The 14,796-nt window shown below is 48.5% G+C and overlaps 1 protein-coding gene across 4 annotated transcripts in view; it reads left to right on the forward strand.

Moving 5' to 3' along the window:
* OSBP2 (oxysterol binding protein 2) overlaps positions 1-14,796 on the forward strand; it is a 44,533-nt gene that overhangs the window by 20,940 nt on the left and 8,797 nt on the right. For all 4 annotated transcript variants that reach the window (XM_081966210.1, XM_081966211.1, XM_081966213.1 and 1 more), the window contains 5 exons: positions 6,039-6,295; positions 9,068-9,260; positions 9,666-9,789; positions 11,387-11,453; positions 13,328-13,492. In XM_081966210.1, coding sequence (XP_081822336.1) covers positions 6,039-6,295; positions 9,068-9,260; positions 9,666-9,789; positions 11,387-11,453; positions 13,328-13,492 — 806 coding nt within the window. The remainder of the gene's footprint in view (positions 1-6,038; positions 6,296-9,067; positions 9,261-9,665; positions 9,790-11,386; positions 11,454-13,327; positions 13,493-14,796) is intronic.

Raw genomic sequence — 14,796 nt, forward strand, 5'->3', positions numbered from 1 at the left:
TTCCGTATCCAGAGACAGAAGTTCCCCGTATTACTGTGGGATAATTAAAAAGCGTGACAATAGCGGCAGATTTCCATGGGCTCAAAGATGATTTTGCATTTGGCAAGGGTGTCATTTAAGTACAGTCTCTGTTTGCAAGAGGAGCATTAGCCTCCATGTTTTCTGAAGGTGGGAGAAGAAGCAGTGGATGGAGAGAGAGGCAACCTAGAACTAAGGAGAAATCCCCTGGCACTCAGAACAATGAACCAGTGGAACTCCTGGCCTCCAGAAAGTTATGGATGCGGGAAGTTTTTAAGAAGAAATTGGACAACCGTTTGTCTGAAATGGTCGAGGGTCTCCCGAAAAAGGGGGCTGGGCTAGAAGACCTCCAAGGCCCCTTCCAACTCCGTTATTCTGTTCAGGTTCCTTTTTGTCAGCTTAGTCTGCAGAGAAGGCTGGCAAAGGATGTACCACTTTATAAGGCCCTTTGGTAAGGCCGCCCTTGGAATACTGCATCCAGATTGTAAAAAAGATACAACTTGAGTCTCTTGTAAAAGAGGAATTGGGAAGGAAGAAAGGAAAGAAGAAGGCAGGGAGGGAGGGAGGGAGAGGCAGGCAGGCAGAAAAGGATTGGGAAGGAAGAAAAGGAAGAGGGGTAGAAAGGAAAGGTAGGAAGGAATTAGGAAGGAAGGAAGGAAGGAAGGAAGGAAGGAAGGAAGGAAGGAAGGAAGGAAGGAAAGGAAGAAAAGAAATAAGGGAAGGAAGGAAAGGAAGGAAGGAATTAGGAAGGAAGAAAAGAAAGAAGGAAAGGAAGGACGGAATTAGGAAGGAAGGGAAGGATTAGGAAGGAAGAAAAGAAAGAAGGAAAGGAAGGAAGGAATAGGAAGGAAGGGAAGAAGGGAGGGATGGAATTAGGAAGGAAGGAAAGGATTAGGAAGGAAGAAAAGAAAGAAGGGAAGGGAGGGAAGGAAGGAAGGAAAAGAAGGAAGGAAGGACAGAATTAGGAAGGAAGGAAAGGATTGGGAAGCAAGAAAAGAAAGAAGGGAAGGAAGGGAGGAAATGAAGGAATTAGGAAGGATGGAAAAGAAGGAAGGAAGGACAGAATTAGGAAGGAAGGAAGGAAGGAAAGGATTGGGAAGCAAGAAAAGAAAGAAGGGAAGGAAGGGAGAAAATGAAGGAATTATGAAGGAAGGTAGGATAGGGAAGGAAGGAAGGGGAAAGGGAAGGAGAAGGAGAAGAAAGGAATCTGGTGCCAAGTAATGTATGATTTCCACAACATCTTTTCTTGCCTCTTACAGGGATGTCCATCATTTTTCTGAAGCTTTTTATGGTGCAAAAAAAATCTCTGAATTTTAAGAAGGGCTTCATGCCAAAAAAGGGGAGACGATTTTCCTATTTTTGCGTGATTTATTTATGGAAAAAAAAACATCTTCGATGCTTTGGCTGTGAAGGAGGGAGAAAGGGATGGAAGAAAGGGAAAAAAGACCGCACAAGGAAATAGGTTGCAATTCGTCTTGTTAGCCGCTTTCATTAACGTTCTCGCTCCCTCTGGAAAATGGGGAGAGAATGGGAGGGGGGAGAATTGCTACCTCAGCTTTTATTTGCAAGCTTCCATTAAAGCAAGAAAAACTTCGGTCGTCAATAGAAGGACCCGGAAGAGCTATTAAATATGGATGGGAGTTTGCCTTTTAATATTCATTGCTGTTAAATTGGCACCGTCAAGACCCAGGTTTTCTCGGGATAAATGGCGGATGTTCCTTCCCTCCCCGGCTGAACAGAGAAAAGAGAAATTATAAAGATCCTTGCGGGATGGACAGCCTCTAATTCTCCCACCAGGGTCCCCCTTCAGCTTTGACAGACTGTGGTTTGCGTCAACAAACCTTGGCTTGCTCAGCTCCTTCCTGTGAATTGTTAGTTGTGAAGTCATGTCCAACCCATTGCGACCCATGGACAATGTTCCTCCAGGCCTTCCTGTCCTCTACCATCCTCTGGAGTCCATCTAAGCTCACGCCTGCTGCTTCAGTGACTCCATCCAGCCACCTCCTTCTCTACTGTCCCCTTCTTCTTCTTTTGCCCTCCATCGTTCCCAGCATGAGGCTCTTCTCCAGGGAGTCCTTCCTTCTAATTAGGTGTCCAAAGTATTTGAGTTGCATCTTCAGGATCTGGCCTTCTAAAGAGCAGTCCGGGTGGATCTCCTCTCGGACCGACCGTATCTATCTATCTATCTATCTATCTATCTATCTATCTATCTATCTATCTATCTATCTATCTATCTATCTAATCTTTTCTATGTTGATGTTGTTAGTTGAAAAGTTGTGTCCGACCCATCGTGACCCCATGGACAATGTTCCTCCAGGCCTTCCCGTCCTCTCCCATCCTTTGGAGTCCATTGAAGCTCAGGCCGACTGCTTCGGTGACTCCATCCAGCCACCTCCTTCTCTGCCATCCCCTTCTTCTTTTGCCCTCCATCGTTCCCAGCATGAGGCTCTTCTCCAGGGAGTCCTTCTTCCTTCTCATCAGGTGGCCAAAGTCTTTGAGTTTCCTCTCCAGGATCTCGCCTACAAAGCCCTTCAGCCTTTCCCTTTTTAACAGTTGACCAGACATGATGAGGTGGAGGTCAAAGGGAAGTCCAAGTAGGATGGATTTGTTGAGCAAAACAATCTTCTAGATGCCGGCCGGAGGAGATGAGGACTGTCTGTTTCCTCAAGGAAAGCCTGAGGCAGATCTTTCTCTCTCCGGGCACAATGGGAATTGATCTGCTGAACGAAAACTTCGCCCTGGCGACATGAAAGGCATCTGGCCAGTAAACACTTTGCTAGCTCTCATTCAGTTGCCCAGACTCCACCCCCACAAAAGGTTATGGGGTCGTTAAATGAAGATGATGATCAGGAGTTATTATGAAGTGACATCAGGAGTGGTGGTGGGGTGGCCTAGGGGTGGAGCTCTCGCCTCACAGTCGGGAGGCTGTCAGTTCGATCCTAGGTAGAGGCAGATATTTCTCTCTCTGGACACACAGAGAATATATCTGCCGAACAAAACTCCGCACTGGCGACAGGGAAGGGCGTCCGGCCAGTCAACACTTTGTAGCTGTATCCAGTTGCCCAGCCTCCACCCCACTCATTAAAAGAGGATGATGATGATGTAGGTTTCCCAAAGGTTTTCTATACCCATGGTAGATCATTATAGGCCTGGATGTGCAAAAACATAGACGTTAGAAAAATACTCTCTCTCCGTTACCGTCTTCTTAAAAAGCCAAGATTTAACGGGTTATTTTACAAAACAGTAGGGTGTGTTTCGCCCCACCCTCCAGAAAACAAACAGCCATGGGTTTGAAATCCGCTCCATGGTTTTTATGCCCCAAAGGCAAGATGTATTATTGTTTATAATTCAAAATTCAGAGCCGGTCTCGATTGGGGATCAGCTGAAAAATAACCTCCGGGCTGCTGCGTGGATTTGCATTCAGCAGGAAGGTAATCACAGAAGGGAAAGAGGGTTATTTTTTAAAATGCAGCCAGCAGTGCAATAAAATTGCCGTCCTCGGCAGCCCATCGTGACCCTGGCCGTTCTCCTAAGCCAAGCAGCTGAAGGTAAAAATGACTTAGAGGAACATATGGCTGGTGGATTCTGATCCTTTCTATGCATGGGGATAAATAACAACAAGGGGCTAAAAATAGCTGCTCATAGGCACCCAAAGGCAGCAGTAACATACGTTTGCGGTGTGCAATAAATCAAAAGTTTAAAAAAACACACCAAACCACAGTTGTTTACGCAGTGGAGACGTTCTGTAATACAAACTTGGAAAGGTTCTATAAGCCCCCGAAAGCCAGACAAGGAAGAATGGATGGAAACTAGATTCAACCTGGAAATAAGGAGGAATTTTCTGACAGTGAGAACCATCAACCCAGAAGTTGATTTTGGAAGTTGTGGGAGCTTCATCACTGGAAGCTTTCAAGGAGAGACTGGACTGCCATCTGTCAGAAATGGTGTAGGGTCTCCTTGCTTGGGCAGGGGGTTGGACTAGATGACCTACAAGGTCCCTCCCAACTCTGTTATTCTGTTGTTATTGTGTTATTCATAAGTTGTGGGAGCTTCATTCTGGAGGTTTTCCTTCCTTGGAGCCTTCCTTCGTCAACAGGCCTATTTTGAGCTGCTGTTGTGGGGATTTTGCACGGATATTTTTCTTTTCCTTTCCTTTCCTTTCCTTTCCTTTCCTTTCCTTTCCTTTCCTTTCTTTTCCTTTCCTTTCTTTTCCTTTCCTTTCCTTTCCCTTCTTCCTTTCCTCCTTCACCTTCCATCTTCCTCCTTTCCTTTCTTTTCTTTTCCTCCCTTACCTTCCTTCTTCCTCCTTTCCTTTCCCTTCTTCTTTTCCTCCTTCATCTTCCCTCTTCCTCTTTTCCTTTTCCTTTCCTTTCCTCCTTCACCATCCCTCTTCCTCCTTTCCTTTCTTTTCCTTTTCCTTTTCCTTTCTTCTCTCACCTTCCCTCTTCCTCCTTTCCTTTCTTTTCCTTTCCTTGTTTTTACAAGCAGACCATCCTGCTGCAACATTCCCCCCTCCTTCATTTATTAGAATAATTATCTACATTCCGTGTGCTTCACAATTTTTTTTAAAAAAACCCCATATAACGGTCTGATAGCTTATGAGGTTTCCAGATGGGTCCTGCGTGAATAAACTCCTTTTCCCCATCCTGCCTGTGCTAATGAAGGTTAAAGCTTCATCGGCCTCCGGCGTTTTGTGCCGCTACTTGAGCTTCTATTAATATTTAAGAGGGTTGTTGGATTCCTGTCCACTTATCTTTATCTTCGGTATCAGCCGGACTTAGCTCATAAATCCAGCAGCGTGTTTAATTTTAGCGTCTTGCTTCTACCCTTGAGAAAGGGGGAAATCAATACCCCCCTTTTAAATACAGCAACTGGAAAACAAAATTGAACAAAAACAACAACAGCCAGTTATGGAGCTTATAAAGGACAACTTTCTCCAAACTGCGGGTGGGCGGACTTCAGCTCCCATAATCCCCCTTCCTGCGTGGCTGAAGGTGCGGGGATTGAAATCCGGTTAGGAAAAGGTGGCGTGGATGCGACCAGGGGTGAAATCCACTTACCTTTGCTACAGGTTCGGTAGCAAATGTGAGAGGGCGCGCACAAGATCTCCCGTGCATGCGCAGAGCATCAAAAAGGTATGGTAAGCGAACAGCGAGGGGAGGGGGGGAAGGGAGGGGGGGGAATCTGCTGTGCCATGCAATTGACCCTGCTTCCCTGAAAATAAGCCCTCCCTGGATAATAAACCCAATCGGGACTTTGGAGCGCATGCGCTAAAATAAGCCCTCCCCAAATAATAAGCCCTCCCTTAAAATATTGCAACCCAGCAGCAGCCGTGAGGTGACCCCGCTCGCCGCCTTCTGCACCTCAAAAATAATAAGACCTCCACAAAAAATAAGTCCAAGCACTTATTTGGGGTGGGGGTCAAAAGAAAATAAGACCCTGTCTTATTTTCGGGGAAACACAGTAGATTAATATAAATTGTGCATCACACGGGATCGTCGGGAAAAACGGTTTCTTTTTTTTTTTCTTTTTTCTTTTGCTACCGGTTCGGCGTTTTTATTAATGGTTTTGGCCAACCCATCTGAACCGGTTGCATTTCATTCCCCGGATGCGACCGAGGGAGACAGGCCAATCGTTGCGACTTCTTAGCGAAGGACATTGGAAAAGCTTTGCCTCGCGAAGGAACTTTTCCCCTTCTTCGCTTCCGCTGTCGGAAATGGTTTGGGGAGAACCCGGGTGCAAATCCATCGCCCCAGAGTTGTGTTCCCGGGGTCAGCTATCTTGTCCTCCCCGCGGGGACCTTGGGAGTGATTATCCAGTTTCTCGGTAGGGTTCCAGGTTGGGGAATTGAGCTGCAATCCAAGGTGTTGCTTGACTTTGCATTGCACAGAGTGTGTTTGTGTGTGTGTGTGTGTTTTTGGAGTGCTGTCCAGCCAGTAACCATAGAAACGATGGTCTTTCTCTCTTTCTCCTCCTCCTCTTTCTCCTCCTTTCTCGCTACCACTGCTCCCTTTTCACAGATGACTCGGGCGACGACGAGGAAGAATCCGCCCTGCAGTCCGACAAGAGCGAAGTGCACGGCACCCTGAAATACCTCTCCGGGAAACTGGACGACCTCAGCGCTTTCAACGACTTGATCTCCAAGCACGGGGCAGCTCTCCAGAGATCCCTGAGTGAGCTAGAGAACCTCAAGTTGCCAGCCGAGAGCGGGGAAAAGATCAAAGCGGTCAACGAACGCGCCACCCTCTTCAGGATCACCTCCAATGCTATGATAAATGTGAGCGAGTCTGTCCCCTCCCCTTCCCCCGGCTGCTGGCGATTTTCGGGAGAGGGCTGTGTGTGTGTGTGTGTGTGTGTGTGCGCGCGTGCCACAGAAGGCGTTTCCTCCCCATTGCGAGTCTAAGGCAGGGAGGGGATGGAACCAGAGAACGGGAGGGCAGGCATGGTGAGAGCTCACCTGTCTGAGCAGCCAGACAGGCAGGTGCATTCTCTGTCCTGTTATTTTTTTTTTTGTCCTTGGCTTGTCTGTGTTTGGAGAGTCTGTGTTCGGCAGCAGATTCAGACAATGAGGAGGGTTGGGGAGGAACCTGGGCCAGTCCTGGAGTCTGGGGAAGGCTCTGACGAGGGCTCTGTGTCAGAGGTAGAGGGAGGGCCAGGGCTGTCCGACAATTACCAGCTGCCTTCGGAGTCAGACATCACCGAGGCAGAAGAACAGCTGGAGCCTGTTCCCAGTGTGCGCATGCGCAGAGTTGCCAGACGAAGGGAAGAGCTAAAGAACAGGGGTCGACTTGGGAGTAAGGCTACAGGGGGACGGTGAATGGCCCCTCCCAGAGGGAATAAAAGAGGAGCGACAGGGGAGTGAAGTTTGCAGGAGACCATTAGTTCGCTTCATTGGTTCGTGACTCTCCGAGACTCCTTGCCTAGTTTTGCAATTGACCGATGGCAAATTTGTCAATGCCGATCGTGGTGTTCAAGTGGTGCTCCATTTGTTTTGATACTGCACCCAAGGAGCCTGTGACTCTGGGTCCTACCCTTGGCTTGCCTTTGCCACAGTCGTTCTATTTCTATTTGTAGGTCTTTGTATTTTGTTCTCTTCTCCAGCTCCTTCTCTTCTCTTCTGCTTTCTCCAGGCACTGCCACATCCACTATCCAGACTTTTTTGTCTTTCTTATTGACAACTGTTAAGTCCGGTGTGTTATGTGGCAGCTGCCTATCTGTCTGGATGATATTATTATGTGGTTAATCTTTGGTGAGATTCACAGCCTTTGGGGCTGGTTGGTAGCCTAACAGCTCGAGTCCTAACCAAGGACCTAGGAACGGTTAAGGTAACGTCGGCGGATATAAGTTGTTCCAAGTAGGGTGTTTTTTTGTAGAGTCAGAATGTTCAAGTCAGGTAAATTTAGAAATTTCCAAATAGCGAGGTAGACCTTTAGGTATTGCTCCAAGGGCTCCAATTACAATTGGGACAACATACAATTTCTTTTTCCACAGTCACTCAACCTCAATTTGTAAGTCCCGGTACTTTGTGATTTTTTCTTCCTGCTGGATGATGATGATGATGATGATGATGATGATATTATTATTATTATCATTATTATTATTATCATCATCATCATCATCATCATCATCTACCTACCTACCTACCTACCTACCTACCTACCTACCTACCTATCTATCTATCTACCTATCTATTTACCTACCTACCTATGTACCTACCTACCAGTGATGGGTTTCAAATTTTTTTAGAACCTCTTCTGTAGGTGTGGCCTGCTTTGTGGGAGTGGCTTGCCGGACATGTGACTGAGTGGGAGTGGCCAACAGCCGCTTCTTCTTCCGTTCTCCACTCGTAGGTTTGCAAGGGGCTCTCTCTCTCTCTCTCTCTCTCTCTCTCTCTCTCTCTCTCTCTCTCTCTCTCTCTCTCTCTCTCTCTCTCTCTCTCTCTCTCTCTGGCAGCTTAATTTGCAGCTTGCTAATTAGCATATTTCCTTTTATTTTAATCACATTCCTCTATAGCTAGGAGATTAGCGTGGGTTTTTTCTTCCCCCTCTTTTCCTTCCTTGCAATTAACTCTTGAATGACAAGAAGATTTAAAAGCCTGTTAATTGATAGTGGGAGGATTTTCCATAATTCCTTCGATAATCGTATTTTTATTTTTTGCTGGAATTGACACACAGACACACCCCAACGGCCCCCCCAAATTCCCACAGTCAGGATTGACTCAAAGGAACCAGGTCATCCTTGCTCTGAGAGTCTTTGCTTGATAGAAACCTTCGTCTCATTGTGTGGAAACCCTTCTGTTGTCTTCTGTGTTCAGCCAGAGTTGGCAGTGCCATTGTGCCATATTAAACTATTGGTCAAATCCACTCAGGTGTTCCTGAAACTCGCAAGATTCCCCCCAAATCTTCAGATTTCATCACTGCTCTGACCTGGGCTTCCCCAAAACCACGAGGCAGATTCCAGGTCCTGACAAAATCCCTTTTGTTAAACGAATGTGAATTCCTCTCATTAATATTCAGCCAAGGCCTGGCAAAGAGTCTTTCAAAGGAGTATGTATGACCACAGACCTTATCTAGCTTGGAAAGCTGCCATTTTAATATTTTCCGCACTGCAGTGCTATGCAAGGAAAGGCCGGGCACAGAGTCTCCGAGATTCACGGACAGATCTTCACACTCCTGAAATAACCACCAAACGAATTGTTTCCTGCAAAAGCCCACTCCCCTTTCGCTCCTCTTTTATTTCCTCTGGGAGGGGCCCACCAAAAGTGGTTCCTATTTTTCTACCTGCATTTTTTTTACGTGCTTTCGAACAGCTAGGTTGGCAGAAGCTGGGACAAGTCGCAAGAGCTCACTCCGTTACACGGCGCTGGGGATTCGAACTGCCGCTCTTTCTGATCAACAAGCTCAGTGTTTTAGCCACTGAGCCACCGTGTCCCTCAATTGCTGTACAAACCACCCTGGGCTTCTTTTCGGTGCCGGCGTCTCTCCCGTCTGCACGCTAGGAGATTTCCGCCATTCTCTGATCCCTTTTCCTCCCTCCCTCCCTTCCTCAGGCCTGCCGGGACTTTCTGGATCTGGCAGAGGCCCACAGCAGGAAATGGCAGCGGGCGCTCCAGCATGAATGTGAGCAGCGCATCCGCCTGGAGGAGACCATTGAGCAGCTGGCCAAGCAGCACAACAGCTTAGAACGGGCTTGTCGGGGCGCGCCCAGCCTCTCCGCGAACCCTGCCAGTCACGCATCCCGAGGTGAGTGGCCCTTCCTTCTCGGCCCGGGCAAGAGGGGACTTTCGAGGTCCTCTGGAGGCGCCGTTGCTTAGGAAAACAATAGACCCTGCCACAAAGCTGTGGGATGAGAGCCGAAGGAAGCCCCCAGACCGCTTAAATGTCTCGCGACGTCCAAATAGTAGAGGGGTAATCCTCTCTCTCGGTGTTTCGCAGTGGCTCAGGGGCTAAGATGCTGCGCTTGTCGATCAGAAAGGTCGGCAGTTCGGCGGTTCGAATCCCGAGCACCACGTATGCGGCTCCAGAGCCGAGGGTTGTTGGCCCCTGGGCAAGTGAGACCCAAGCCGCCACCCAGTCTTCCCCCTTCTGTCGGGCGTCTCGAACGCACAGATGTGGCAAGGGCTGATCCGGGTGCTCTGTCTCTTGCAGGAGGCAGCGTGCAGAGTGGAAAATCAGAGCCCAGTGATGAAGATGAGGAGACGGAGTACTTTGATGCGATGGAAGATGCTCATGCTGTCATCACAGTAGCTGCAGAGACTCCAAAACTTCACCGGTAGGTTGCGGCCATTGTCTATGGCAGGGGGGTCAAACTCGATTTCATTGAGGGCCACATCCTGATTGTGTTTGACCTCGGAGGGCTAGGATAGGTGTGGCCAGCTCGACATCACTTGTGTTGGGTTAGGGTTAGGGTTAGACCCTCCCTCACTCTCATACTCTTCCTTCCTTCCTTCCTTTTCCTTCCTTCCCTCCATCCTTCCTTCCTATCTTCCTTCCTTCCATCCTTCCTTCCTATCTTCCTTCCTTCCTTCCTCTTCCTTCCTTCCTTCCCTCCATCCTTCCTTCCTATCTTCCTTCCTTCCTATCTTCCTTCCTTCTTTCTTCCTTCCTTCCTATCTTCCTTCCTTCCTATCTTCCTTCCTTCCTATCTTCCTTCCTTCCTTCTTATCTTCCTTCCTTCCTATCTTCCTTCCTTTCTTCCTTCCTTCCTTCCTTCCTTCCTTCCTTCCTATCTTCCTTCCTATCTTCCTCCCTTCCTATCTTCCTACCTCCCTTCCTTCTCATCTTCCCTTTCTTTGTCTTTCCTCTTTCTCTTCCTCCTTTCCTGTCCCTTCTTACATGTTCGAACACAAAAATTCTCCTTTCATTTTGTTCTTGGTTTGTTTTGATAGCTCTCTGCCAGCAAAGATGGAGCTCAGGGCTGGAGGGTGGGGTACACATCCATCGTCCCCCTCACCCACCTGAGCTCCGTTTTCACTGCAGGGGCACTGCGGGGCGGTCCTTTGCTTTTTCCAGGCCAGCCCTACAAGAGAGATCTAAACACCCCGCACTCCGGATCTGGCCGCTGGGCCTGGATACCTCTGGTCTATGGGCTGGAGCCAGGTTTCCTCATCCTTGGCACCTTTGAGATGGGAGGACTTCAACTCCCAGAATTCCCCAGCCAGCATTTTTAAAAAAGGAATCACTACCTACTTCCTAAAAGGGAGGTGGTGGCTCAGTGGCTAAGATGCTGAGTTGGTCCATCAGAGAGGTCGGCAGTTCGGCGGTTCGAATCCCTAGCGCCGCGTAACAGAGTGAGCTCCCGTGACTTGTCCCAGCTTCTGCCAACCTAGCAGTTCGAAAGCACGTAAGAAAATGCAAGTAGAAAAATAGGAACCACCTTTGGTGGGAAGAGAACAGCGTTCCGTGCGCCTTCGGCGTTGAGTCATGCCGGCCACATGACCACGGAGACGTCTTCGGACAGCGCTGGCTCTTCAGCTTTGAAACGGAGATGAGCACCGCCCCCTAGAGTCAGGAACAAATAGCTACTTCCTGAACAATTGATTCCTATTCCAAAGTCTTATCTTTTCTCACCCTTCCCGCTTACAGCCCTTTGGCTCCCTCACTGTCCTTGACCCCACCCCTCCTTGCGCTGGAGGGAAAGTTGCCCACCTGCTCATGGGTTGCCTAGACCCAGAGCTTGGAGAAACTGACCGGGTCAGAATGTCAGGTGGCGCATTTGCATATCAGAACCCCTCCCCTGTTTGTGATCTCCTCAGTGGCCCCCGCTTGACGGGCCCTGCTGGGGCAGCCTGGCCATGGTGGCCAGCGCATCGAGAGACCATGCCCCATAGCTTTTGGCATTGCCACTGTCACTTTTGTGTTCCCCACAGGCGCACCAGCGGCAACATTAGTGTGTCCAATGAGGGCTGTTCGGAGGATTGGACCTTGGGCGGCAGCGTGAGTCTCACCAAGTGCCGGCGGGTGGCGGCAGCCGAAAAAGCTAACAAAATCCTGGGTTGTATAAACAGAGGCTTAGCATCAAGATCATGTGAAGAATTAGTGTCCCAGTATAAAGCGCTGTATATAAAAAAAGTAGGGGCGCGGTGGCTAAGACGCTGAGCCTGTCAATCAGAAAGGTCAGCAGCTCGGCGGTTCGAATCCCCAGCGCCGCGTAACGGAGTGAGCTCCCGTAACTTGTCCCAGCTTCTGCCAACCTAGCAGTTCGAAAGCATGTAAAAAATGCAAGTAGAAAAATAGGAACCACCTTTGGTGGGAAGGGAACAGCGTTCCGTGTGCCTTCGCCATTGAGTCATGCCGGCCACATGACCATGGAGATGTCTTCGGACAGTGCTGGCTCTTCGGCTTTGAAAGGGAGATGAGCACCGCCCCCTAGAGTCGGGAACAACTAGCACATATGTGCGAGGGGAACCTTTGCCATTCCCTTATAAAACCGTAGTAAAACGTACCTGGAATACTGCAACCAATTTTGGTCACCATACTATAAAAAAGAGATTGAGACTTTGGAAAAAGTGCAGAGAAGAGCAACTAAGAGGATCAAAGGGTTGGAGACTAAAACATATGAAGAACGGTTGCAAGAATGGAGTTTGGCTAGTCTAGAGAAAAGAAGGACTAAGGAGGACATGATAGCAGTCTTCCAATATTTGAGAGGCTGCCACAGAGAAGAGGAGGTCAAGCTATTCTCCAAAGCACCTGAGGGCAGAACAAGAAGCAATGGGTGGAAACTAATCAAGGAGAGAAGCAACCTGGAAATAAGGAGAAACTTCCTAACAGTGAGGACAATTAAACAGTGGAACAGAAGTTGCCACCAGAAATCGTGGGCGCTCCATCATTGGCGGCTTTTAAGAAGAAACTAGAAGCAAAATAGCTACTGAGATAGTATCGGTTCTGCTGCTTGAGCAGGGGGCTGGACTAGAAGACCTCCAGGGTCCTTTCCAGCTCTATTCTATTCTAAACCTCTGGGAGTTTAGTTTCTGTCTGTATCACAACAATCTTCAGTTATAGCTTGGCCACGTAGGGGGCAGAGTTGCTGGGAGACCTCTTCGTTCTCGTTTTGGGTTGTGCGATTGTGCGTGCTTGGCTCTGGGGAGGAGAAAGTGCCGTTCAATATGTCTCAAGTCTGTTTCCTGCGAAGACTGGCTTGGTCCTGGGTTCAGGTTGCCACGCTCCTATTGTTTCGTCCCCTATTTTGATTGATCCGTCGTTTTGATTTGCCCTTCTTGTGTTTTTCCTGCTTTTCTGTTCCGATGAACATGTTACAATAATACAATACAATAGCAGAGTCGGAAGGGACCTTGGAGGTCTTGTAGTCCAACCCCCTGCCTAGGCAGGAAACCCTATACCGTTTCAGACAAATGGCTATCCAACATCTTCTTAAAGACTTCCATTGTTGGAGCATTCACAACTTCTGTAGGCAACTTCTGTTCCACTGATTAATTGTTCTAACTGACAGGAAGTTTCTCCTCAGTTCTACGTTGCTTCTCTCCTTGATTAGTTTCCACCCATTGCTTCTTATTCTACCCTCAGGTGCCTTGGAGAATAGCTTGACTCCCTCTTCTTTGTGGCAGCCCCTGAGATATTGGAAGACTGCTATCATGTCTCCCCTAGTCCTTCTTTTCATTAAACTAGACATGCCCAGTTCCTGCAACCGTCCTTCATATGTTTTAGCCTCCATCATCTTTGTTGCTCTTCTCTGCACTCTTTCTAGAGTCTCCACATGTCCTACTCTATGCTTACAAGCAGGCGAGGGTGGGTGGGGAGAGCTGGAAATGCCACCCTGAATTTATCAAGACCTTGGGTTTGATCCCTTCCAGGTGTTGGGCGCCTCCCCTCACACTGGCCTTGCTACTTCGAGCAAGTCTGGTGTGGCCCACAAGGAGAGGCGTACGGTGATCCCGGACAAGCCCAACTACAGCCTTAATCTCTGGAGTATCATGAAGAATTGCATCGGGAAAGAACTTTCCAAGATCCCCATGCCGGTAAGTTCTTCCTTCTGTATTGACTCAGGCTTCCCCAGCAGCACGAAGCCGAGCCCTCGTCCCAATAAACCCCTTTTATTTAATTGACGAATTAAATTCCACTCCGGCAAAGTCTTTCCTCTCCCACCGTCTTTCGAGAGAGTTCACAATTTACCGACCTTGATCAGGCTTGGAGAGCGGCCAGGCCAATATCTTTCAGACGCTGCAATACTTGGAATGAACTAAGTGTCTCCTGCAAGCTCCACTCCCCATTTGCTCCTCTTTTATTTCCTCTGTGAGGGGCCATTCACCGTCCACCTATGGCCTTACTCCTAAGTCAAACTAATTGTCTCCTGCAAACTCCACTCCCCTTTCGCTCCTCTTTTATTTCCACTGGGAGGAGCCATTCACCGTCCACCAGTGGCCTTACTCCCAAGTTGACCCCTGTTCTTTAGCTCTTCCTTTCGTCTGGCAACTCTGCGCATGCGCACATTGGGAACAGGCTCCAGCTGTTCTTCTGCCTCACTGATGTCTGACTCTGAAGGCAGCTGATAACTGGCATACGGCTCTGGCCCCATCTCTGCCTCCGACACATCGGAGCCTTCCCCCTTTTTTCAGCCTAGGGATGAATTAACATCATATGCTTGTAGATGTTCCCAGAAAGAGGCTAACAAATTTTATAGAAGGTCTGATTTTGCCGTCAAGGGCCGCATGTTCAGAATCTTGGATGCCAATTACGTTAGCTGAGGAATTCTGGGAGTTGAGGTCCACAAGTCTTAAAAGTTGCGGACTTCAACTCCCAGAATTCCTCAGCCAGCATAACTGCTGAAGGTTGGAGACTAGCTGGAACAAAGAGGGGAGGCTCTCACGAAATAGCTTGGCCCAGAGATGTCAGCGCGGCTTTCAAACAATATTTGGAGGGGGGGGGATAGTTGGAAAGAAGGCAGAGACCACCTCAGTACGGTTCCTAAGAGAATTTCACCGAGGCATCAAAAGCCAGGCTTGATTTAAAGGAGGATTGAGCGAAATTTGCAAAAATTACCATATTTTTTGGGGGAGTATGAGACATACCTTTTTCCCTCAAAAAAGAGGCTGTAAATCTGGGTGCGTCCGAATACAACATTTTTTGCCTCCCCCCCCCGCCCCCCGCTTCACCAAAAATGGCCATGCAGAGCCTGTAAGAAGGCTTTCCGAGAGCTCCTGGAGGCTGGGGAAGGCAGAAATGAGTTAAAAACGGGCCGTTTTTGGGAGGTTTGCAGAGTGCAAAAACTTTTTTTTTTTACATTTCCCTCTTCAAAACCTTGCGGCGTCTTATACTCCGAAAA

The sequence above is a fragment of the Natrix helvetica genome, assembly GCF_964273705.1.
Source record: "Natrix helvetica genome assembly, chromosome: 14".
Classification (NCBI taxonomy): Eukaryota; Metazoa; Chordata; class Lepidosauria; order Squamata; family Natricidae; genus Natrix; species Natrix helvetica.